Below are 27,125 nucleotides of genomic sequence, written 5' to 3'. Positions count from 1 at the left end.
TTTGGACACTTAAAAGTAAACAAAAACCTAGATAAACTGTAATCATAAATTATTGTTAACTTCTTTTGTGTAGCGAAGTGAACAATAGAAGTGGCTTCTTTTTAATTTCAATTTTTACTTGTGCAGTTTTCCTAAAGGAGGTTAAGACTAAACTGCTGTAATATATGAGCTGTAGGTCTAGGCACACGTAATAAAAAGCTTGTTCCTTCTGAACCTTTAATCATGAAAATCTTCTAAAATATTTCCTATTTGAATGAAGATTTGTTAAGTAGGAGCACCGGCATTTTCCAACATTGTCCCTTGCTTAAGTAAAGTTGAGAAAGTTGCTGCATGCTCAATTACTTCACATAGTATAGGCTTTTAGTAAGCAGGACCAAGATCTGGCAGCTTGTAGCTCTGTATTAGCTTAGTTTGTGTTATAGCCAATTGCCGTCTGACCTCTCCACACTGCAGAGGAAATGCGATGCCATCTGTATATCTCTCAGTCACATTAAATTATGTCATTTATATTACATTGGAATGCAGAGTTTACTTTATGCTTTGCAGCAAAATTAGCAAAAGTAATAAGATACAAGCAGAAGCACAAAGGTGAAAATTTGTGGGGTCTGTTTCTCTCCAGCTTGCTTTGATTCTGCCAGGTGTTGAATTTAGGGACAGAGGGAGGTTGTTTAAATCTATGGAGGTGCTAGCATGTGTAAATGTTTATAGCTCTTAAACACCCACGGATCTCGGGCAAGACTTCCATGTGTTTGATCATACAGGATCAAGTACTTACTACATTACACCCTTAGAAATATGAGCAGGAGGGGAGAAAAGCACGTTGCATTTAGAAAATGGATATAAAATTGATAAAATATGCAAAGTATTAAACAAGTATGTTTATACATTAAGCAAACAACTTCATGTTAATACTACCTGGTAAACAAACATTAACAATTAAATACATCACTTTCTTTTTAACAGTTTCCATGACTGTGTCATGCTTATACTCTGTGAGTACAGCCCTGGAGATTTTTTTGCTGAAAGAAGCTAAAAGGAAGCAGGATTTCTTTCCGGGAGGCCTGTTCCAACTCCCATGGAAGGAGATAGAAAAACTATTATGGATTTAAGTGGGGCTGGGTCCTACATGTAATTTTTCTGTCTTTAATTTCCACAACTAAACTACATTTCTCTTGAAATACACACCTATGGATCCACTGCCTGCTGCTCAAATAAAGAATTGCTCTGCCCAGAATATGAGTTACATTCCACATGGAATAGTTTCCAGAAGATACCACTTTTTTACTGTAGTTTTTTGTAAAATGGAAAGGCAATAAGACTGTCAGTTATTTGGTAAAGCTCATGCAGGCTGAAACAAGATCCAGCTGCTCTTTGGACATTTATTGCTTCAGTCCTTTCCTGTTAAATGTCCACTGTCATTCTGGTTTTATGTGAAACCTTTCATTCAAAAATATGAACACAGACAAGAAGGACTCTTAAAACAAAACAGTTTTCTATGTGCTAGCTGATATAAAACTAGACTATGGCTGTCTTGATAGGCTTAAATAAATTTTAGATGTTAATTTATGTCCAAAATATTTATAAATGGTAAAAATTTATATGAATCTTTGACATAACTCATCCTATATTTTGTTTTATAAACATTCAGAAACTATTTGCAAGGAAACAGGATATGCGCTGTCTGAGAAGCTTTCTACTCTTTCCATAAAAGGATCTGCTACATGCATGTTATACAGAGCTGTTGTATATCACTTTCCTCTTAAAAAAAATATGTATACATAGAAAGGCCAAGGATGAAATCCTTGAATCCTTGAATTCAACAGGAAAACTCTTATTGATTTAATTGGAGCAAAGATTTCACCTCAAATCCTCAGATGTTGAAAACTAGCATAACTTTATTGAAGATGATGAACTAAGCTGAAGGATGCTCTAGTTGCATTATAGATGAGGATCTGGCCCTCGGAATGCATGTGTTTCTTAGGGTAAGAAAGCAGTCAAGAGGAAATATCTCACAAGACAAGTAAATGATTCAAATTTAGTTTGCAAGTTTAACCCTGGGCTAAAGAAGAGAGGCAAAGCCTGTGCTGTAGTCCTCTGCTACCCATTTGTACAGGAGTGCTTGTCATTTTAAATGAATAAAATTAGGTAAACTTGTGTTCATGTCAGATTTATATCCTCATTTGCAAAACATTAACAAATAAAGTGAAAATGTATTTATACACATTATATAAGCTGATCCGAAATACTGATGTATGAACCCACAGTTTTATAGATTACACTTGTAAATCAATGTAAATTGCTTGGTCAGAATGTTCATGCCTTGCCATCATAGAAATTAGATACAGAAAAGACTGATTCATTTACCTAGTCCATCTCCCTGCCAGCGAAGAATTATTCCTGTTCATTGTAATCTCTTCTAGTGTATTGTCCAGTGTAATGTTGAAAGACTCAAAGATCAGGATTTTTATATTTCTCTATCAGATACAGATTTTATTTTTTTACATCTTGATAATTTAAACAGAGCAAAGTGGCAGCGTTTCAGGGCCTAATGTTTGCAGGTTCTGGGTTATAACATCCCCAAAGCACCTACACCATTAAAACCCAGGAAAGAGCAGCACAATTAGCACATAAAAATACAAGTAAAAATGTGAGCTGTGCAGTCAGCATACTTCCCTTCATCCACGCCTAGAGCGCCTCAATGATGAAAAACCCTTTGCCGACGCTTTAAAAAATTGGCTTATTTCCATTTCAGAATATGAGAAGCAAGGAGTTTAATAAACATGGGCTAAAGTAAAGCAAAACCTGTAGTTATGAAATGGAGGTATTATTGTCTTGATTGAGGCTCTTAACATTAAGGGCATACTTGGTTAAGTTTTATCTCTCTCTCATTTGCACAGATTCCATTTCCTAGCTCGGGATGTATGGGAGATTATATATAGAGATCTGACACCCATCTCTATTTGGCTGTTGAATCTTGGCAACTGAGTCCATTAACCCCATAGCATCATGCACTTCTGGAGTCTACTTGAGAGGTGTGTGACATTAGAGGCAGCAGAGCTTACAGGTAAATGAGCAAAGTGTGAGGCAAACAAGTTCCCCAGCTGTTACTGGCACTGACTGAATGGAAGCTTTGTCCAGCCATCTATTTCTGCATGACAGGAAGTTTTCTTGTTACAGTGAGTGACTAGTACTTGCTGATATCATGAACTTATCACAAACTTATCCGTAATACGACAAGTGAAAGAGACAATAGTTAACTGGAAATATGTGTAGCTGGTTTATCATTTACTGATGAAACTATCCTTGCTGAGAAGGTTTGTACCCATGTGATAAGTGTCCATCAAATTATAAAATGGGCCTATTTAAATCCCTGAACTAGAGCAAGAATGATAGAAGATTTTGTGACTAAGATGCAAGACTGAATCAAAAGATGCAGGCCCCCATACTGGTTCTGATGCAGCTTATTTGGATCTGATTAATGTTTCCAGAAGTATCCACTGATGCTTCTGGTGCCCAGTTAGGGGAAAAATTAGCCAGATTTTTCAGAAACTGTGGACATTCATTCTCCCTATTAATTTGCTGTGAATTTTTTTAATGTAATGCTCTTCTGAAGTTCTGGTTCTTTCAATATGTTTCAGGAACTGAGGTTCCCAAATAATTTATGTGATTCTGAAAATTATGTGCTTAATCTTTACATCTTGCCTCCTCATTATCTCCAAATTGATATAATGCTTTCCTTAAAGGAATGTGATGAGGCTGACATAATTCAAGATGGTAAATTGTGTTGAGATCTTTAGATGGAGAGAGAAAAATACCAACTCTTAATTCTCTGTTTTTTTCATTTTTCTGCCGTATATCTTCATATTTTGTCTACTTTTGAACTGATTTTAGCTCTCTGGCTTGGGAGTATTCGTCTTCTGAGAATTAAGTCATTTAGTACAACAAAATGAGCTTAGTAATGCACACTGTTCTTTGATGGAAGGCTACTCTACTTTGATCACCAATACATCATCATTCATTACAGTGCTTCATATCTGATTCTCTTTTCCTTTCCAGGGGCACAAATCAGGAATAAAGTCAATGAAGTCTGTGGAATTAAACTGGCGTAAGTGACTATATTCAGGCTTTCCTTCTATTCAGACCTCCTTACTCTGACGTGTAAATTGACTACCTTTTTACAATAGAAGGCATTTAGGAGTAAATTTCCAGTGTGCTGTATGATCATTAGATTGGTATGTAGTTCATGTGTGCCATTTTGAAAATGCCAGTGCCCCTTTGAAAGGGTATGAAGGAAAAATGGTTGCTTCTATAATGTTACTTAAAAGGCTTCTGTTTATCAAAACCTCATTGTGTCATGAAGGTACTGTTCGTGCCTACTGTAGAAAAAGCACACTTGTCTTTGTGACTGCTCTATGGAACAACTCTTGAATAATGGAAACTTACTTTGTACATATAAGAGGGATATATAATCCTCCTCCTGCCCCTTGGAAAAACTAGAAAATTTGGCTTTGCTATTTCTGAATTTAATCTTAATCTTCAGAGCATTAAAACTCTCCAGTGGGGCCAGTGGTTGAACTGAGCTACTGAATATTGCCTGCAGAAATTTATTACAAGAATGAATAATATAGTCTTTTCTCCGTGCCATTTTAACCTGTTGTGTACCATTAAGATGGAAATTCGAGGTTGGAGAATGAGGGCTGTCACTTACCTGCCTGCAGATACCATTTTCACTTTGGGTGCAACAAAATAATACGTGATCATAGTTCTGCACTCTCTTTTGAATTTTTCCTTCTTCTGAAACAAAAAATATTCCTGATGCAGAAATGGCTGCAGTTCAGCTAGCAGCGAGACTACATGTTTTGTGTTTTCAAATACAAAAATAATTGCTCTGGTTGTTAACAGAATTGATTTAATTACATGGAATTGTACTCCTTAGGCAAGGTCTCAGGGACTTTTCTGCCCAAATGGGAGTTTCAATAAAGTGCTGGCTGATCCTTGTGCAAGGCTGAAGTTTACTGTTCTTGGTAATGAATCATTCTTCACCAGTGTCTCTGTATACCGAACTATCAAAATGGAAAAGCATTTAAAATATACCATCATTTTATATTTGTAGTATTGCAGACTCAGAGGCCTCTAGGCCTGTTAGCTCAATACAGACAATAAATTATAAACCAAAACAAGAAGCCCACAGAAGACATGAAAAAAAATCCTGAAACAGTGTAACTACCACCACCTTCCAATATGTACACATACCTACTGCATATGCATCCTCCTAGAGATGTTCCTGTATGGAAAACACAGAAAGACAAGCCCTCAAAAAAATGGAAAACCTAAAGGGTCCTGAAGGATGCCAGAAACTGTAAAGCTATAATTCTACCTCCTAAAGACAATACACCAATAACTCCAAAGTTTTTATCTGTGGAGGGGTATATATTTAAGTTTTAAAAATTGTTGTATTTAATTGTAGTGTAGAGATAAGAGTTCCAAACTGCTTGGCTTCTCAAACCATATTTAATCAGTGGTTTTAAAATATTGATGATATGTGTATCCCTAAGACTTATCTGATGTAACTGTAGGTTCTTGTACAAAGACTGATAACCTGGTGGGATTAGGCATGCTTTGTTAGTACATAGAATTCCAGGGTCTCAATCACATGTTGAAAATTGCTAATTAGTAATTTTGTTCTCAGTTGCCATATCAACAATTATCTTTTAGGGTGTTCACATTAACTTCTTCAGTGGCGTGCAGGTTCATTGAAGCAGATTCATATGCCGTCAGTGAGATACCTGCATGATGTGTATATACTTCTCCAGTTCTAGTTGCTGTGGGCTTGATTTAACTATTCCTTGACTCTCACCGAGTTCATGAAACAAGTCCTGCTGCTTTCAAGCCATGTGTAGATGCAGTCAAAAGATTTAGGTAGGAGGAGACATAATTCCTCTTCCCAGTAGCACGCTCCCAGGGTGTACTAACTGACTACTATTCAGTAGTACTATACTATAGTATAATATATATATTCAGTATAGTATAGTATTCAGTAGTACTATAACAGTCAGTACTAACTGACTACTATTCAGGTCTTAATCACAGCAGAAAAGTATGTTTATGCTACCAGTTTAAGTAACATTGTTTCACTCTAAACCTGTTCCCCTGATTATCCACATCATGTACTTGTCCTGGTTTTGGCTGGGATAGAGTTAATTTTCTTCTTAGTAGCTGGTGCAGTGCTGTGTTTTGGATTTGGTGCGAGAACCATGTTGCCAGCACACGGATGGTTTTGGTTGTTGCTGGGTAAAGTCAAGGACTTTTTAGTTTCTCGGGCCCTGCGAGGGAGAGGGCTGGAGGGGCAGGGGACATTGAGAGGGGACAGAGCCAGGACAGGTGACCCAAACTAGCCAAAGGGATATTCCATACTATATGATGTCAGGCTGAGTATATAAGATGAGGGAAGAATAAGGAAGGGGGGAACATTCAGAGTGATATTTGTCTTCCCAAGTAACCACTGTTCATGACAGAGCCCTGCTATCCTGGAGAAGGCTGAACACCTGCCTACAGATGGAAAGTACTGAATGAATTCCTTGTTTTTCTTTGCTTGCATGCATGTCTTTTACTGTCTTTATCTCAGCCGTGAGTTTTCTCACTTCTACTCTTCTGATCCTCTAGCCCACCCCATGGTGGGGGGAGTGAGCGAGAAGCTGCGTGGTGCTTAGTTGCTGGTCAGGGTTAAACCATGACGTACATCTTAGATTGCTCCTGAGATACCCTCTAGATCAACTAGATTTCTCTTGATGGAAAATCTGGGAATGGATTGGCAGTTCTGATAATTTAAGGATTAAGCCAATACACAGTATGAATGTGGTGGCACCAAATCTTTACTCCCTTTACCCAGCTTAGTCTTTCAGTAGTGTCCCCTGAAACCATCTCACACCCTTTTATCACAAGGGCTCTTTACTTCAGGGCAGTGACTCTTTAGGACTGTGCTGTCCAAGCACAGGGATATTGGATTGAAAAAGAGCTTTCTCATTGTTATGGTCATTTTATGGCCATTTTAGAAATATTTCTAAAGGGCCCCCAGCCAAAAGGAAGGCCACATGGAGCCAGAAGAGTTGGGCCCTTGTGACAGTGTGTAGACAGGGGAAGAGAGTATTTACAGCTGCAGAAATTTCCCTGAACATCTGTAGGGATGCATGCTGAGAAGTTGGAGTACAATCTTGTATGCTGCTAGAAATAACAATAAATGAAAGCATCTTAGATAAAGGACCATGGTGGGAATATGAAGGTTGTGACCATGTGGCAAACAATGTGTGGACAACTGTTGAGCACAGCACAAATAGTCTGCTATAGAGACCTGAAAGTGAGTAAGTGCAAAAATATTTGTGGTAAATATTTAGCCAGAGATCCCTTCAAATGTACATGTGGGCAGAGCACTGTAAATGGCACTAGCCATGAACAGTGTGTGGCCACACCGTGCTGTCTGGCCAGAGGAATGGGACTGCTCCCTGCAGCAGGTCATGAGGGCATCAGAGATATAGCAAGCAACTGCAGCAGCTCTCCACCCCTGTGGTGTCATACCCAGGGCTGCATCACCATTGCTCCCTTCCTTGTCTGCATGCACCTTTCCATCCCTCAGCTGGCAGCCAGTGTGATGTGGGAAAAGGTTTCTGCTTCCTCTTGTTGCAGGTTATCTGGATCAGATTTCTGACCAGGCAGCCCATATTGGGCTGTGAAAGTCCATTTGTCACAGATCTTAGGGCTATGTGTGAAAGCCAAGTTCTGTGGAGAGGTGCGTGTGCCCCCCATAGCTGCCCACCAGGAGCCAGCAGCAGCTGACACTGCTTGAACTCAGCGGCATTCAATTTCTGTTTGGAAATCTGGAGGCTCAGCCTTGCTGTTGAGCCTCCAGAGTGTTTTGCTGTGCCCTTACCCACTTTTATCCCACTGATAAAACCTTTGCTCATCAACAGCAATGGGGCTGAGTAGAAGGGAAAGGGGAAACTATGACACAGATCTCAGTAATCTGCCTGTCATCCAAGGTACAGATCCCATCAGTTCAGTGACCCTAAGAGGATGATCAAGTGTATTCACAGTGGCTGGTAAATAAATAAGTGTTTCATGGTAGAAAGATACATTTCATAGTGACCTAGGGGTATATGTAGAGAGTGCTGACTAATGCATTTATCTGATAATTTCTCTCATGATTTGTTGAAATAAAAACATGAAGTCATACCTTCTGAATGCCTTCTTTACTGCCAAGGCCATCCCTCAGGTTTCCCAGACCCTGGGGGCAAGAGACAAAGTCTGGAGAAAGGAAGACTTTACCTTGGTTGAAGACGATTGCATTAGAGATCATTAAAGCAAACATGACACCCACAGATCCTCCCGCTCTGCCCTGGTGAGGCCACATCTGGAGAGCTGTGTCCAGTTCTGGGCTTCCCAGGTCAAGAGAGACAGGGAACAACTGGGCAGGGCCCAGCGGAGGGCTACCAAGATGATGAGGGGACTGGAGCAGCTCCCTGCTGAGGAACGGCTGAGAGAGCCGGGCCTGTGTAGCCAGGAGAAGACTGAGAGGGGATCTTACCAGTGCATACAAATACCTTAAGGGCGGATGTCAAGAGGATGGGGCCAGGCTCTTTTCAGTGGTGCCCAGCGGCAGGACAAGGGGCAACAGGCACAAACTGCAACATGGGAAGTTCCATCTGAATATGAGGAAAAAGATCTTTACCTTGAGGCTGACAGATCACTGGAACAGGCTGCCCAAAGAGGCTGTGGAGCTTCCTTCTCTGGAGACTTTCAAAACCCACCTGGATGTGATTCTGTGCAACCTGCTCTAAGAGACCCTGCTCTAGCAGGGGGTTGGACTGGCTCATCTCCAGAGATGCCTTCCAACCCTGACCGTTCTGTGATTCTGTGAGACTTTATGGAGGATTAAGTTAAAAAAGAGGAGTTAAAAGTTTATTCCCTGTGCAAGTAGAAGAGCATGAGGAAATGTCTGCAAATCAAATCGGAACACAGAAAATCCACATTGTGGAGTTTGGTTTACATGGTTGTAGAAAAATCGCTGATTTCAGTTTGTAAGATTGTCCTGAAATATAGTGGCTGTTTGTGTCTTCTTCTAATATTTTGTTGAAGCTTTGCTTTAACTTTTATGGCCAGTAGCAAAAAGAGTCCTTGTGTCAGAAAATAAATTTGATCTTCTTTCTTTTTAGATACTCTTCTACTTTAGCAATTTTGTACTGCAGCTGAATGTAGAAAGTCTCAGAAACTGCAGATTCTTTCATTTCACTGTTTGAAAAGATATGTCAAATTCATTGGTAAGAATAAGAATTATACAGAGAACACTTCTTTGCTTTTCATTTACTTTTTCAGATTGATGCCTTTCCACTCTGCTGTGTCTCAGGTCACTTTAAAAATGGCTTTAATATTTGTAGCAAAGGATAGAAAACATCAATTTTTCCCTGATAAAAGGAATTAATATGTGGACTCTATGATACATAAAATAAAGTTTCTTTAAAAATAGCTTAATGCACCTTTTTTTCCTGCAACCAATATGTTTGTTTTCCTACCCCCTCTTCCAAACATAATTTTAACATGCTTATGATTAAATCTTCAAGGGGTGGGAAATAACCACTCAGTAACCTTCCTTCATTGGTGTTCAATAGTGAATACAGCTTAGAAAATGAAATGGTATTTGGGGGTTACATCAGTCCTTTTAAACATTTGCAGTGGAGAAGGAACAGGTTGGAACATATATGGCCTAAATTATGTCACAGACCACTGCTACTTTTATTGGTTTTCTTTTTTTTTTTTTTTTTTTTTTTTTTATAGCAATTTTTTAGAGGCACTGGTCAAGCTCTGTTCTAGACAGGACTTAACTGTGCAGCTGCTTGGAATTTCCCACCAAAATTTTTCTAATTAAGAAAAACATTCTCAACAATATTAATGTCACAAAAAGAAGTAGCTTCCCAGATAAAATACTCCTGATTTTCTGAACATGTGAAAATAGATTTGTATTTTTCTTGGGCTTTTTTCAGTCATGCACTGAAAGATTCAAGGCGGCAACTGAAATACTACAATTCAAAATGGTGCCACTGAACATCAAAGGAACTGTCCTTTACGTGTCTTGAGGTCTTATTCTCATGCGTGAGTATGTTGCCATTCAAGTTGTTTCTCTGCAGCCCAACTGATTTTACTGTTGTCTTGCTGGTTACCCACAAGCTGGCGGGATTTCCCAGTTTAGAGGTGGTAGAGCTGGTACTGGATGTGTCAGAGCTACTGTACATGTGCACAGCAGCTAATTTGCACATTGCGCAGTAACCCTAGCATGGCCTGGACCCATCACACCTGCTGTGCGTGCACCACAGATCTGTGGGTATGTGTTAATCATTACCAGAAGTAGCCAAGTCTATTTTTCTATGGAAATTTTCAAAAGAAATGGGGAAAATTAATTTGTTTTCAGAATAACTTTAATGAAGAAAACAATGAATCAACTTAATTTCTGACCTAGGCTGGTGCACACTTTTTCAAAAGGATCCTTTCCTATGATATTCCGGAGTATAAGAATAACATTTTGAATGAGTGCATTGACATTTGTGCAGGACAAACCAGTTCTAGTCATAGTGTACAAGTCTCAGTACTTGTCAGTAGTATCACAGCTACATTGTGAGGAAAAACCTTTGGACGATAAAGTCCTTCAACTAGAACTAGGTTCAAAGTGCAGATTTCAAATCCAAATTTCACTCCTGGTAAAGTATGCAGGACCTCTGGTTGATTAGTTTTGTTAGAAATAGGAGCCAGATGCAATACCTTTCTGTTTGTACTTCAGATGACATTAATGCAGCAACAGGAGTGACCGAATTTCTCAGTGCAGACAAGTCCCCAAGTTATACATTTTTTTAATGGGATACTTTCATTAGTGCTTTAGCTGATATTACTCATAAACCAACCCTTGCACTACCAGGTTTAATCATTGTCTCGAGGCAGAAGCTTATTAGTGCAAGGTCATTCTATGCTTTTTTATTTCATGTTTTCCCCTAGAGAAAGTGAGCGATGTCTCCAGAAAAATCACCTACCTCCTGCCTGGCATATCACCATCCACAGACTTGCTGCCAGCATAGATGTGATGCCTCTTGGACAAACTTCATGTTGCACCAAAACAGAGAGTTTACAGTAGAAGACAGATAATAAGATCAAGTCCTGAAACTTGTATGTGGGCTTATGTAAGCTGTTTAAAGAAATATGATAAAACTTCTATTAAAAAAAGTGAACTGTTTTCCTTGAAAATATTAGATCTCTCATTGTGAATTAAGTGCTTTTGAAATGCTGGATTGATAACTCTGGAGATCAAAGTCTTACACCTGGCTAAGCTACTTACATGTCCCTGTGGCCTTGGAGCACCCCACAGTCTAGCCCTCAGGGGTGGGGAAGTGCTCTGATTCCTTTGCTGCTGTTAAAGGAATTGAGGTGCAAAAAGACAAAGCGACATATTTAAGCTCACATTAGAAGTCTGTGCTGAAGTAGGGATTTCAGACCAGGCATCTGATCTCCTTAGGTAGCAATCCAAATGGGAACTGTCACCTCTCTCCTACAGAAAAAGCAATGACAGCCAGAAAGCCTCTGATCAAAAAGCACAGGAGTTTTCCCTGTTCAATCAAGTCCCTGGCCCTTCAGGAGAAAAACAATGAAAAAACAGAATGAAGAGGGAGTAGTTAGAGGTGGCTGACACCAGTGTGTTAGCAACTGGACTGTGGTCTAAGCAGCTTGTTATAGAATAGTAAATAATGAAACTTGGCTTAATTTTTTTGTTATTCTTTGCCATGTAGTCTTTGCCAAACTATTACTTGTTTTAGAGTGTATTTCTAATAGAATTTGAAATAGCTTGAAAATTAGGAGAAAATTTCTGCTGCATCACTGTTCTCACAGATTATGATGGGAATGGTTTAGAGCAAAATACGCCAATTAAACAGAAACATTATTCCTCCTGGAATTACCATTTCCCCTTTTCCTCCTGCCTCCCTCTCCAGGCTCCTCAGCAACACATAGATGGGGTTTCTGGGCTTCTTCCCTCTTTGGTGACTTACTGGACAAGGAATTGAGAAGCCAAGATTTTCCAGATGTCTATGTTCAATGCTTCCTGTTTTTTAACTCCTGTAGAATCATGCAGAATATACTAGGAAGAATCCAGATTCAGAATCTGTGTGACAAATCAAAGATTTCTGCACAATAGAAATTGTAGTTCTTTGATCTGAAGTACTGATACTGCTTTGTTCATTTACATCAGTAGGAAATTCAGCCCATTTTCCCCTATTCTGTGCATACTCCTTAACCCCCCAAATAATAACTAATATTTAAAAAGTCAAGCATAATTAATCTATCATATTTATAGCCATGTAAATTAAAGAGGTCTCAACTAATAATGTGAATCACATAATTTAAAATAAATAAATAAAAGTGGTATAGGCAGAAAAGCAGCCAACCATATGGTTTCACCATATGCTGAAGCATACTTACTGTCCCTTATATCCTGTATTCCCTGTGAAAACTATGTATACATATTCACTGATAAAAAAAAAAAAAAGAAAAGAAAAAAAACCCTACTTGAAAGAACTTCAAAGCTACAAGATCAAGTGCTCTGTATTTGGACTCTGTGAAAATTCATGCAGTCATAATTTGTCTAATAGATGGATATTGCAAAGATACGTTTTTTATGGGCTTGATCACAACAGTTTTTGCCTGGAAGCTCTCCCTCATTCACTGGAGGTGATGTATGGTTGTCACTGAATGAGTATGAATATTCACATGAAGGCATTGATCCATATCCTAAAGACAGGTGTCACACACCAGCTCCTCTTTTATTCAATGGGGAGGTAGTTCTGGATTGCTTAGTGTCTGTACCTGATACCCTTTAGATGAGTTGAGGGCTATGTGTATTTCCAAGAGATACATCAGTTACTATCATGGCTTTAAGGTCTGGACTCAACTTTTGCTGCATTATTAATGGAAAGAAAACAGAGGTACCAAGCAGTGTTCACCTACCAGTAGGATTCACTGAAAAAATTCAAAACATTATTTCGTTGAAAAACAGATTTTTATTGAAAATATTAATCACATTTCTTTTCACTTTAGTGAAAAATATTCTTTCAATTCAATTTTCCACTAGGAAACCTTGAAGTAAGCTTTTCATCCCAGCTGTGGTAAAAGTTCTCTGCCTTTGCACAACTACCATATAGTTTTTAGGATGAACCACTGTATGCTGACCTCTTCAGCTAGAGGGGATCTTCATAATGCACTGCATTATTTTTTGTCTATACTTAAATAATCTGGGTTGTCCTTTGTTTTGAGACTTTGTCCCATTCTGAGAGAAAAATATATTCTGGAATAGCATAATACTGTAGAGGATGGTAAATCCATTTTCAATTAGCTCTGTTTAGAAGGGTGTCCGTAAGGGCCCGTAGAAATCTTAGTCTTCTGAAGGATTTTGTTTGACTACTCTATTTTGTTGGACTACTCTGGAGTCCCTGCCAGGTTATGTATAGTAGCAGTCTTGATACTGGCAGCACAAAAGTCGGTGCAAGCTCTTTGCTGGAGCCCACCCGACCACAGGATGCTGCCGCTGGTACTGAAGCTTTTGCATGTCTGCTGCAGTGGTCAGTGCTCTGAGTGGCGTGGCTGAGGCCAGTAGATGGGCTGAGTCCCTAACCCAGCAAGAGCTGCGAGCTGCCACCTCTCCTGGAGGCAAAAGCTTGGGAGGTAACCAAACTTTACCCTCCCTTGTGATCTCAATGCTGGTGATGACTGCAGTCCACGTATGTTTTATTTCTATAACCTTTCCATCAGAGAAGTGATCCTGATCCTCTATTTCTCATACATTTACCTGTTTCCTTATCATAATTCACTGAGGCAGGGCTCAGAAAGTCTGTGTGGGTCAGTTAAATAGTAGATACTGCTCATCACTGAAAAAAATGAAAAGAGTGGGAAGGAGCAGAAATTTGTTGCATCTTAAAATAAACATAATGGAATTGGAATTTGAACAGATGAATTATGTTTTTATGTTCTTATCTTCTGTGTATCCATAACATTCCCAGGAGGCTTCACATCAACATTTTGAAATCTTTTTGATAAATGCATTCACTTTCTTATAAAAATTGACTTGTGTTTGGATTTTTCATCTTATACTCCAATTAGCATTTGAACCCAAAGCTTTAAGCACATGATACAGTGATGTCTTGAGTGCATATATTTAATGTAAATGTTTCAGATCATTACTACCACAGCTACCAAGTGCTGTTTTATTTCTGGGGAGTTTCAGAGCTGATTATACCTTGAAAATGTATTTTTTCTATAATCTATTTTCTAACTCCCATTTATGTCTTTTTAGAAGTATAGAAAACAATTAAGATTATGTCAGTGCTAAAGATACCAAAGTCTTAGGTTGAAACCTAAAGTGGGACCTATCTTTCAAAGAGGAACAGGTCAAAGGAGTTAATGGCTAATGTGTGACTTAGAGCTAATTTCAATGAAAGAATACGGAGTGATGCTGCTATTATTTCCTGATTTTTTTCACGTTCTCCTTTTTTCTGATCTTGCCTTATGGAGAACATAAACATTTTTTATTAGGAAGACAAACGGAAAAGAAAATAAACCAAGAGGTGACATCTCCAAACTGGTAACTGTACGTGATATAAACATATACATATATAGCAGTGACTTCTTCAAAAAAGGACAACGCACATGCAGAATACTCAGTATTCTAAACACAAAGTTGTAGGATATTTTCTTATTTGTCCCTACTATACTAAATAAAATGGCTGCTACCATTTCTGCTTCTAGCAATGTCAAGAATATAGTGAACTTAAAAGACGGACACTGTTCAAAGCAGATGAGATCAGGCCCCTGTGTAACAGACAGAGAATCTAGAAGTTTGTCATGTCCCTTCAGACAGAAGTTGGCCACAATGAGAGACAATGTAGTCAATTTTGGGCTCTGGTGTAGCTCTCTTTGTGCTGGCTCAGCTGCTGGAAAGGAGCCACAGGGTTAGATTGATCACCCCGTGTGGAATACACCTCACAAGAAGGATGTAGCATATGTTTGGCATGATGACCCCACACTATTCCCTTGATTGGGACAGAGGGAGAAGGCATAGCACTCCACTATTCTGGCTGATCGCAAGCCATTCAAAGCCACAGTAAATTAAAGAATCCTTTCTGAGGTGTATTAATTTATACCAGAATGGGGAAAGACATAGACCTAGCATCCAGGAGGTATAAAAAATTATTTTTTCTGCTCCCTCTTCCTTAATCCTAGGCTGCCTTTTGTGACAATTGAAAGCACTACAGGAGTCACAATGGCTAAGCCATTTTATTGGTATGAGACTCTGCAAGATGAGGAAAATCATGACCGTCCAGCTAGGTTCAGAGGACAGCAGACTTCAACTGTATTATGCTTTCAAACTCCCTGTGAAGCTACAGATGATTTCCTCTGACTGAGCAGTCCCCTCTGTGAAAAGGACAGAACTACCTGCTTGAGATCTTTGGTTGAAAAGCACATATGTCAGTCGTATGTTGCTGTTTCCTTCTGTCACTCACTACCCAAGATTTGCTTTGCATGTAGAATTCAAGCAGCTCCTTGTTTTGCAAAGGACATGGCTGAGAGGAAGGAGTTAGCAATGGATTAGGATTTAGGAGAACTTTGCTTTGCCACAGGCTTGCTGTGGGACTTCCAGATTGTTATCTCTTTGTGTTTCAGTTCCCCATATGTAAACTAAAGATAATAATCCTCCTCTTGGCTTGATATTTGTCCTATTTATTTAGTTTATAAACTTCCTGGGGGCAGCGATCATCTTTAGTATGTATAACACCTACCGGAGAGAAGCTCAGATAGCATTTAGGGCCTCTATGTACTGCTGTAAAATATCTATTAAATAATTATGTTATGTCAGGCATTGCCAAATGGTCTTGTCTCCTCAGACTTCTAAAGAATTTTTCTTAATGTACAAAAAAAGATTCAGTCTCAGACATCTGCAAGGATTTTGCTTTTGTGTGGAAGGCAGTATGTGCAACTGTGGAAAGAGACCTCACTGGGTACCGGGAAGCTCTACAGTCAGCTTTGTTCTTGACTAGAACGGATTCTTAAGGCTGAATTGCTTCTGGAGGATTGTTGAGCATTGGGGAGCGGGGGGAGTAGGGGGAGGGGGTGGTGCAGGGGATAGGTGTTTCTGATCCTATTAAAATGAAAATCGTAGGTAAACAAATGAGTACATAATTATTGTCCTGCATGCTCTTCAGTCATTTTGTTGCCGAATTAGTGCATGTGTAAAACACCCAGATACTCCCAACAGATGTTTATTCCTCTGAGAAGCTAGTCTGCAAAATCTCTGGACATCTGATTCTACTCAAAACATTTGACCCATAATGGGATCAGAAGAAAGGCAGTACATTTGGTTTGCTGCCTCTGTGCAACTGCATTTAAATGTATGAGACCTACATTCTCTCTTGGCAAAGACATTGAGATCTGCCAGGGATTATCAATAATGTTTTTTCCAAACATATACCCAAATTCTGGGTAAATATTTCTTGAACAAGTATTTTTTAGCATTGGATAGCTCAGGACTATGAAGGTCTTTTCTGTGTCTTGTAGTATCCTACAAAAGCAGTAAAGTGAGGAAAAAAGTGAAATTTAGATACTCTCAAAAGATTTTCAAGCCTTCTGATGAATTTTGAGCTTTTAACAAAATTAGCAAGTAGGCACATTTCTTTGGGTTTATGTTTTAGGTGAAATCATCACCCAACTCCATTGCTGAGCTCTCTACAAGACTAATGCTACCAAACTTTATTTCAGTTGTGACCTCTGCCAGATGGAACTAGAGGAGTTGGTAAGTGTGAGTGTTACTCTGGCACAAGAAATTGACTGAGAATTGGGCCCAGGGTAACTGTAGCACTTTTACTTACTTAGTATTTTTGTCTTAGAAACAAAAATACCCAGACAGATTTAGAGAAAATTTTGACTGTTGTCATCAAAGATAAAAAGGGGGGAAATGATTATGTGAGGATGACAGAAACTGGACTGAAGAAGATGGTCAGCATTCAGATCTTCCATTTTTTCCCCAGTTTTCTCCTTCCTCCCCTCCCCAGCAGGAAATTTGCCCTATTCCTTAAAATAAAGCTTTTGGGGCTTTTTTCTTCCTTTCTTTTTGGTGGTAGCAATAAGACAACTCCAATGAAAGTGGTTGTCATGAAATAATCACACCTCTGGGGGATTATAGGCATCTGGCTATGATTCATAAAATCCCTCAGGACTGATTCCCCCTTTCCCTCCTCCTTAAGATAACCACACCTCCTGCTGTGTTTTATGACTTGAAAAATACAGGTTTTGTGATTGTAATGTACAGATATTATTTACGTTCAGTTACTTTGTTTCATTGCATTTTGCATTTAACAAAAAAACAACCAAAGGGGTTTTACTCTCATTCTTGAAGGATTTCTCACTGCCAAGAACAAACAAGTGGCTGATGACTTCCTCAAAATATTTCCTGAGCATCCGTCCCAGGCTGCGCTTCCTTCACCAGCACGAATTAATGAGGCATACTGGTCCCTTTCCCCTTCCCTTCCCTTCCCTTCCCTTCCCTTCCCTTCCCTTCCCTTCCCTTCCCTTCCCTTCCCTTCCCTTCCCTTCCCTTCCCTTCCCTTCCCTTCCCTTCCCTTCCCTTCCCTTCCCTTCCCTTCCCTTCCCTTCCCTTCCCTTCCCTTCCCTTCCCTTCCCTTCCCTTCCCTTCCCTTCCCTTCCCTTCCCTTCCCTTCCCTTCCCTTCCCTTCCCTTCCCTTCCCTTCCCTTCCCTTCCCTTCCCTTCCCTTCCCTTCCCTTCCTTCCCTCGCATTTTGCCGCACATTTTTTTTTTGTCTGATTATTGACAACATCATGAGTAGTTCCTTTTTTGATACATCCTGTGCCACGTCTTAACACTTAAATTGCTTGAGTTATCCTAAATACACTTCTAAACTTGCCAATAAGCTCTAGAATATCTGTTGCCAACTGTGCATACACACAAAATCCTGCAATAATTTGAACAGCATCATATTCTGCTCATACTTTCTCCCCGTTTCTATTAATTGAGAGCCAGAAATTAAAAATGACTGCTTTCTTCCAGTTTGTATGTGTGTGTGGATTTTAGGACTCATTATGACAAAAGACAGGGACACTTCAAAACAGGAAAAGTAGCAGAATCTGCAGTAGAAACTGCTGAAGACTTGGATGGTTTTATTTACACATATTTTACTCTAAATTTAACTCTGGATCTTGACATTTAGGTTTATGAAAGCGGTAACATCTCTAGAAAGATTTTACTGAAACACAAGGCACATTCACTGTTTTCTTAGGCATTCCTGCTTCTGCATGAATTTAGTTCTTTTTAATGCTTTCAGTTAAAAATAAGAAATGTTTTGCCAGAAAACTAGTCAATCATGTAAAAATTAATTAAAATCATACAAATTTAACCTGAAACAAATAAGAAATAAAGGACAAGGGAGAGATTCAAAACATGGAATTAGTATAATGCATTTAGTACTGTAAATGCTTTGCTGCTTCTGAAATTCCTTAACAAGGTGAGTGAAACTATTCTAAGAACACTATTATCAAGAGACACCTTTGAACTGATCTATCCTGAAGAATAACCCCCAGAAAGGTAAGGTGAGGAGGAAGGGAAGGGAAAAAAAAAGCCAGCAAAGCGCCTCCCCCCCCCGCCCCCCCGCAACTTTCATATGTTTGTTGGCCACACAGCACAGCTCCGACTTCTGAACATTTTTCACCAATTATTTTTGTAAAGTATTGATCGCAATTTAATTTTGCAGTCCCAACATGAGAGGCGCTTCATGCTGAAATGTCTCACAGGAGATTGTAATCAGGGTCTAGCCTGAAGGTGAAGCACTAGTACATAGGTTTTACTCTATTCCTCCACTCTTCATCAGTTCTGGGATTGGAGCAGAGGGCATTCTCAGGCAGATTAATTTTTGACGATGGGATCGATGGAAGATGTTTTTTCCTCCTGACATTGAGTCATCTAATTTGCTGTTTATCTTTGGCTTATTGAGTTTCGAGCATTGTTAAATCATACCTTTCAGCTGTTTAATTTCAGATGTGAATTTTGCATTCCCCTCTTGTACTTTGGCATAACTCTTTTACCTAAAATGAGCAGGGTGATGGGCCTTTTTTGACACCAGGTTACTGCTTTCGAGTCTGTTAAGTACTCCAAGGTAATGTTATAGTACTTTCTAGCCTTTTTTCTTTGCTTGTGGCCATAGATCAGATCATCTCTAGGGAAATCATTACTTGCCATCATTATTATCCCTAGCACCTTCATCTATTCTCCCTTGTTTCCTGACTCCATTTCTTGATGAAGTGCCTACTTGTGAGGACACCTTTAACTCAGGTCTTATAATTAACCCCTTCATTGCTCAGGCTGGTTCATTTTTTGTTCCTGTCCTCAATAAGTCATGATCTATGAGTGTAGCTTTTGGAGGAGCTCATATTAACAGCACTCTGGACTTGTCTGTAAAGCTCTTGGGGAGGCTGGTGTTTTTTTCCCCTTGTTTTCGTCTTAGTAGCAAAGTGAACGTTTTGCCAAATATATTGATAATGATAAATAAAAGGCTTTCACCCAAATGAAAATTGGCTTTACTTAAACCTTGCTAAAGGGTTATACATTATTGCTTTACATGTCATGGGGGATTCTCTAACCTTGGCCCAACTCTGGACAGCCTATGAAATATTCTTGCAGTTATTAATTTTTACTGACTCAACATACATGCATATAACTATAAATATTTGTATATTGTGCTGACCAGTAAAAGGTGGCTAGAAGCAATAAGTTATCTTTTCATGGGAAGTTGCTAAACTATTATACATCACACTGACTTCAAACAGCCAGCCCATTTGTAATAATCAGAAGTATTTTCATCTTGCATTGCCATTAGCTTAGACTCAAGGCCAGGAAGGGTTAGCTTACATATAGTGTGCTATATGATCAATCAGAGAGACATTATAAGGAGCCTATTGCTCCTGTTCAGAAGCTCAGTGCGACTGCTGCTTTCATTCCTATCAAGTATGCACAGAGTGTCTATCGTAGTCATATAGCTCCTATGAATTCCATAGGCAGCAAAGGGTTGAGTCATGCCAGTTATTTCTGCCCAAATCACCCAGGATATGACAGAATATTTCAGCTTGCAGCGTGCCCACTGGGTTATGCTAAGGCAACACAGCACCACAACCCTCTCAAGATGTAAATATATTTTAAGGGTATATGGGTGCTCTCTCGGTGATGGTTGTTGCAATTCAGAGCTCCTCCATGGCAGTCTCAGCTCCTGAAGAAATGTACCGGCTGTCATGTTATGCCTGATTTTGCTCACAGCCCTGATAATCTAGCCCACCACTGACTTGGAGGAAAAGGGAGTTTAACTCCTAGTTATGCCATTGATCTCCTGTTGCCTCACCAGTTCTTTTGCCTGTGAAAAAGGAAGGGTCATAGTACTCAGCATCTCCATCTGGCCTTTTGATCCATCCCTTTGATCCATTCTGGTCCTGTTGTCCTTTGTAGCAGTGACTCCACCAAAGCGGCAGCAAGAGTCGATCTCTGGCAGACAGAGGAGTGTGCCTGCCCCTCAGCAGACAGCCCAGCCATCAGCAACCAAACGGAGTCATGATGGTTGTGTCATGGGCAAAGACCACACAGGCACTATTGGTATGTATTTGCATGCATAACAGCGTGTATATGTATACATAAAGAAATATATACACACACACACATACACATTATACATATTCATAATCATCTCTATACCTTAAATAATATCTGTCCTGTTTGTTTTAGCTGTTTCCTTCTGCCCATTTTAATTCTTATCCCTTCCAAAAGATTTTGTCTTTTGGGCAGAAGACTACCCATTTCACCTCTGAAAGGTGAAAACCTCTACTCACAATGCTTGAAGATTGAGTAGGACATATTTCAGCCAATTTCTGTGAGAACAGTTTTCAATATACTTTCATTTTTTACAACTAACTGACATCTCCATAGTTCAAGGCTCTTCAAAATCTAAGACAAGATGTTGACTTAGGTGTGGTGTTTTCCTTATAATAACAATGAAATGGCGATGAAAACTAAAAATGCTGATTTAATTGATAAAAAGGTAAATTGAAAATCTCATAAATATAATATTAAACTTCATTGAAATGCTATTTTTATGTTGAAAAATAAAGTATTAGTTTGTACAGGATCTTTTAATCTATTAACATTTTGTGACTCTTAAAAAAGGGCTATGTGTACACAAGTATAAAACACTGTGTAGAGGAACTTTTAGAGGTCTAGACAAGCCTTAAGGTGAGGCATGTTTTCTGTCACTTTTGAGTGCCTGCATTATTCCCATGTTTTAAAGTGGTTCATCCCAACTCTTTTGCAAAGCATCTGTCCTTTGGGCCTGGCTGTATGTACAGCTTCTCTAATGCCACCTTCCCCAGCTGCTCATGCCAGCAGCAGTCCCTTCCTGGCAGGGGAGTGAAAGTAGCTGTAATTACTGGCTGCAGGTGTAAATGCTTGCTCCCTTGCCCTGAGGGAACTGAACCATAGCCATGATTAAAGGTAGTTAGCAATCCCTAATGACTACAAACATGCGGAGCTGATAATTACAACTACTTTTCATTCCACCACCCATGAGGACTGACCTACTGCCAGCAATAAACTTTCTTAAGTTTTATCCCTTTCTTTTATTTTCAGAATTCAGTTTTATAATTATTTCAAATGTTTTTTTGGTAACATTCTTCTAATCTTTCTTGACCTTCTTTTGATTTGTGACTGACAGTATAAGACAGACTGCTGTAAAGGATCTGATAGCAGCTGGAAAGGGGAAAATACTGGGGACAGAGGAAACCCGACCCACTATGGTGACTCTCTATATTCCAGTTTGTGCCCGTCACATCAATTTGTATATTACTCTGATGTTATCAAACCCATAAAACTCTAGCTAATGTTACTTTTCAAATATCAAAGTCAGTTGTGAGTTTATATACCCTGCTGCTTGATGGCCTAAATGAACATATTCGTGGTATCCACAGTAAGAGTTGGTTATTTGATTATAAAGCAAATTAGGATGTTCCTATTATTAGGCTCTGAGACTGCCTCCTCCAAAAAAGAAAGACGTGCAAGTTCCAAAAAATGCTTATCTATTAATCAATTACATTCAATACTATCCACTTTGAAGATATGGGTAAAGGGCAGGGTAGTTGCAGCAGCAGGATTTTCATTCTGCAATAGAAAGACTCCCCTCCCCAAATCTGCAGCAAATCTCTGGCACTATAACCATTACTTATTTTCCCAGAGGACACATCTGTTCAGAGAGTCTACTGTCACCTATGTAATCCCCATTTATGACTGTTGCCACAGAACCGGCCGTTTTTAAAACTCATTGAAGTCTTTTCTCTGCCTTCACAAAAAGGTAAAGGCTAATTAAGGAAATGCAAACAGGAGCTTCTTCTGAGCCTTCAGTAGCAACGTAACAGATTGTAACATGAGGAACTGAAGAAGTGAACATGCACTTAGTCCCTCTGGCAAAGGAAAAACAAACTGAAAAACATTATGATCTTTTTGGCATTTAAAAAATATCCTTTCTTCCTTTCTGTATTGTAACATATAAACTCCAAAATCAATAATGCAGAGCCACGGTTTAAAAAAAACACAACACAAACAGTACTACAAGATGCTCCAGTCAAAATATCTCTTAACTGGCTCCAGAGGGGCAGAGTCATCCCTTTGTCCTCTTCAGCTGGAGCAATTCTGACCGAGAGGTGAGATATCATATATGGTAGTGAAGCAAAGCTGGAAAAAAAGGAGTGGAAAGGGGATTTCAAGGTTGAAACGTCTGCACAGCAGACTCCTTCGAGGCAGGCATAGAACGATCAGTCAGGAACTTTCACACGACTCCTATTTTTGACAAAGTAGAACTGATTTCAATATTGGATTAAAGATTTGTTCTTCAAAGAACTATTGTTTATGACCCCACTGTTGGGGAATTTATTTCTTTAACAATAAATTGTGCGATAATTCTGTATATTTAAGGACAATTCTGTACAACTTGACCCTCGGAGAAGTAGGACCTTTACCACGGTCTGTGTTAAGGGATTCCTATGAATTAGGTTTTCATGGGTATTGACTTATGTGATTTAGGGGAAACCATTTCACCTCCTTGAAGATGATGATTCCTCCCTCACCTTTCTTCCCTGTTCCATCTTCATTTAACTCTTTGTGCCTGGAACTTTTTTACTGGTGGCTGAATAATACAAAGACCCAGTTTTGTGTTGGTCCTCTGCATATGTAAATCCTATTGCTACTAGTAAATATAGAAATATTAAAGTCTGGGGAAAAAAACACACCAACACACAGTCCTTTAGCTAATTTAGCTGCAGCTTATTTTGGTGGTAATTTGGACAATCCAAGACTTTGTTTTTCTGTCTGGAAATAAATACAGGACTGGACTGCACAGTCTGAGATTTTAAATGTGAAAATTATAACCATTAAATCTGTGATTTGAAAATGTGTCAGCAGAAAGTAGAGAATGATATGGATACATTCTGAGGGTTACTGGCTTAGGGCCACTTGAGACAAGGCAATACATGCGGCACAGTGTTGCAAGGAGCAACTGCAGGTGCAAATATGCCTGGGGCTTGTCTAACTTCAAAATAAAAAGTTTGATAGCACTAAGAGCTGCTGGCATTGCCTAAGCATTTTCACTGTGTGCTGGCAGAACTGTGGGCTTCCTTGGAAGAGACATCAGGCAGGATGATAAAGGAGAGAAGGAAGTAGCAGTGCAAACCTGCATTTTCAGGAGAAAGGGTCCAAATGAATATCCAGGAGTCAAAAATGAAACAATTACAAGTCTCTGAGTTTGCACCAGTAACAAAAACCTGTTTCCCAGCATTTTCAGTTCTTGTGAATGAAATTGTGAGATGATGACAAGCCTGTCAAAACTCCATCTGAAATCCCTTGAGGTATATAAGTGGTATCTGACAGATGAGCAAGGCTGGACCTAGTACAGCATTTTACCCCTTTCTGCCCAGCAGCCTGCCCTTGTCTCTGCCTCATGTTACCACAGCAGCCAAATATCACAGCAGACAGGTATGTGCCTGCACATACCTGCCACCTTCACTGGTGGCTTAAGCTAGTGGTCTGTATGTGGTGTCCTGGGGATAGAGGACTGCAGAATAAAGGCAGAGGAGTTTGCTAGGGACAGAAAAAAATATTGAACTGCTACAGAGAAGTCTGCCAGAGGTTGGTTTCGAAAGTTCTTATTTTCACTGACTTGCTTGGTTAAAGGGTAAGATGCTCTAAGATGGCTAGAAGTCAGATTTCCTATTTTTGAATTAATCTGATTGTGCTCAGTTTTTGTGCGTGAGTTCTTGCTGGGTTGCTTTGCTGCTTGTCGAAATAGATTATTTTGCTGTTCACAGATGTGTGTGGATTAGTAGTACCTAATACGCTGACATCTAATTGGAGAGAGAAAGATGTGCATACAGGAGAGAAGCCTCAAGGAAGACCATTTTTCAGTGTCTTTAAGAGAGATCAAGGGGCATGATAATTTATCAGAGTAAGTTTTCAACTCTAAAAATCTACATTCGAATCTTGGCTAAGATGTTGAGTGAAAGTCATTTTGCCATGGCTTGAGCTGGCTTCCAATCAAGTTATTCAGACCTTCTGTAACACACTATGCTTTGACTAGCTAAAAAGATTAGCCAGGGCTGTGGCAAACAATTGATGTAGAATGGCAGAGGGGTGCCTTCTTCTGTCTGTTACTCTTCCCAGAGGTAAAATCCTGTCTCTGCTGCTCTCACCAGCAGCACTTCTTTTGATTTTAGTGAAAATGAATCAGATTTATATGGGCTTTGTGTATGATCAGAGATGTGTCCAAATCAAGTTTCTGTAACTGATTTTTGGTCTGTCTGAATTAGTTAACTAATTATGAACAATAACAAAAGAAAGAACAAATGTCATAGTTCAGATTTTCCAGCTTGGGGCTGGGGTGAGAATGAGGTATGGGTATGGGAAGAAAAATGGAATTTAAACAGGCTTCATTTTTTCAGGGAGATAAGTTGCTTCTATGAGCAACGCTGCATAGCGGGCAATACTGTTCTAACAGAACTAAATCTCTTTTGGAAAGGTAGAGTGGGTGAGAGAGCAGGTGGAAGAAAGATCTGCTATACCAGGTACTCTCGTGTACTCCAACACAATCAAAACACATTTGTTTTCCAGTGCTCTTTGTCCATAGTAGATTGGACACAGAGGACCCACCAAGGATGTGGCATGGGCTCAGTTTTGTTTGCTTGGGCTTTTTTTGCTAGGGACCATAAGGAAACAAAGCTGTAGCAGGTCTGGAGGTACCAACTTTTAAAATTACAGCTGCAACATTTTATTCTTCTGTGAATTTAGCCTCAAGGATCTTACTCGTTCTCTCTTCCAGGTCTTTCAGATCACATCTCATCTGCTTCTGCTTTGTGTAATCAACCAATTAATAATGGCTAGAGAAGCAGGCAGAGATAATTGGCATACACTTTCTAGAAGAATAATTGTGAATGTGAAAATAAATTGTATAAATTGTAATTGTTTTCCTTGCCTCTCATTCTTTTGCACTATATTAATCTTTGTAGTACCTCAGGGAAGAACATAATAGAAGATGTCCATTCTGGGTCAGACCAAAGTTCTCATCTAGCCAAATGTCTGTCTTTGACAGAGACTGTTAAAAGGTGGTTTGGAACTGTGATAAGAAAAAGTCAAGATGAACAATGTTTTCCCCAGTACTTCTCTAGCATCCAGCAATTAATGTATTTAGACAATTCCTTAGCTAGAATTTGTAGATAGAGCTCTTCTCCTGCTTAGGTATTTTATATGCTTAACTGATGCTGTTGCAAATCCCACAATTGCTACCCTCATGGATCCTGTGAGGTAGAAAAGTGGTATATTATCTCCACATTATGGATTTTGAACTGAGGAGCAGAAAGACTTGAAATGCCACCATCTAAAAATAGATTAGAGCTGTTACAGTTCATTAGCACAATAAAAACTTTGGAACAAATTGATACCCAGCCTGTCCTTAAAAATTCAACCTCTCTATAAACTTCCTATTACAATACTACACGATGAGACAAGGGTGACTGCAGCCCTGAAATTTTATGATAGTTCTGTGTTGCTTCATTTTCCCAGTAAATGCCAGCAATATGATCCTATATAGTATGATTTCAATTACAGAGAGTTGCTTCCAGATGACTTTCAGACTCCAAAATTAGGCACCCTCAATTGAAGAAGGCAAAGTATATTGACATGTGGGACGTTCATCAGAAATTTTCATTGTTTAAAGGGATTTTCCTGTTGTTGGAAGTGTCAATAGCTCATGACACTAAGACATCATACTACTACAATAAGTCACTTGTAGTTTAGAAGGACATTGGACAGATAAGAGAATATATGCCAGGGGGCCTAAGCTGATAGTAGGTAATATGCAGGAGGTCTCTTTTATCACTTGGACTTCATTGTCTTGGCACAGTCCTGCTACTCTGTGGAAAGTTTTCAATGCTCCGTCCTGCTTGGTTAACTTGTGGCCCTCTCTATCACTAGCATTTTAGCATCTCAAAATCACTGATGTGTTTATCTTCATACCACTTCCAAAATGTAGTGAGGGCCTGAGCATTATTTTGTAAATGGACAGAAAGATACAAGTCCACGGTGGTGGATCCAGGTGTACGCTGCTATTACTACAACGTCTAACCTTCAGGTGCTTGGCTCCAAGATAATGGTATGCCCTTAGTGAGTAGATGGTACTAAGCTTGACTTTGAAGAGAGACCTGTGTCTTGCATCCTTGCTCATTTCACTTACATCCCTCCCTCCACTTGAGCTTTATAGCTCAGGAACCATACCTCCAGGTAGATCTTCCAGCTGGCCATACAAAACACAGCAAAAGTTTAGGTTTTTTCAGGGGTTTTTTTTGTTGTTTTTTTGGGTTTGGTTTTTTTTTTTGAGGACTTTGAAGGGAAGAGAGTGAAAAGGTCTATTATAATGTTCCCAAGTTAAACTGGGATGAGAAGACAATGCAGAAACTTTCCTTAC

The 27,125-nt window shown here is 39.3% G+C and overlaps 1 protein-coding gene across 1 annotated transcript in view; it reads left to right on the top strand.

Moving 5' to 3' along the window:
- LOC308065656 (uncharacterized protein) overlaps positions 1-27,125 on the top strand; it is an 80,590-nt gene that overhangs the window by 35,835 nt on the left and 17,630 nt on the right. Inside the window, exons 2-3 of the mRNA XM_080391818.1 lie at positions 4,057-4,105; positions 20,582-20,725. Coding sequence (XP_080247944.1) covers positions 4,057-4,105; positions 20,582-20,725 — 193 coding nt within the window. The remainder of the gene's footprint in view (positions 1-4,056; positions 4,106-20,581; positions 20,726-27,125) is intronic.

The sequence above is a fragment of the Falco punctatus genome, assembly GCF_963210335.1.
Source record: "Falco punctatus genome assembly, chromosome: 6".
Lineage (NCBI taxonomy): Eukaryota > Metazoa > Chordata > Aves > Falconiformes > Falconidae > Falco > Falco punctatus.
This window is presented reverse-complemented; position numbering and strand designations above follow the sequence as displayed.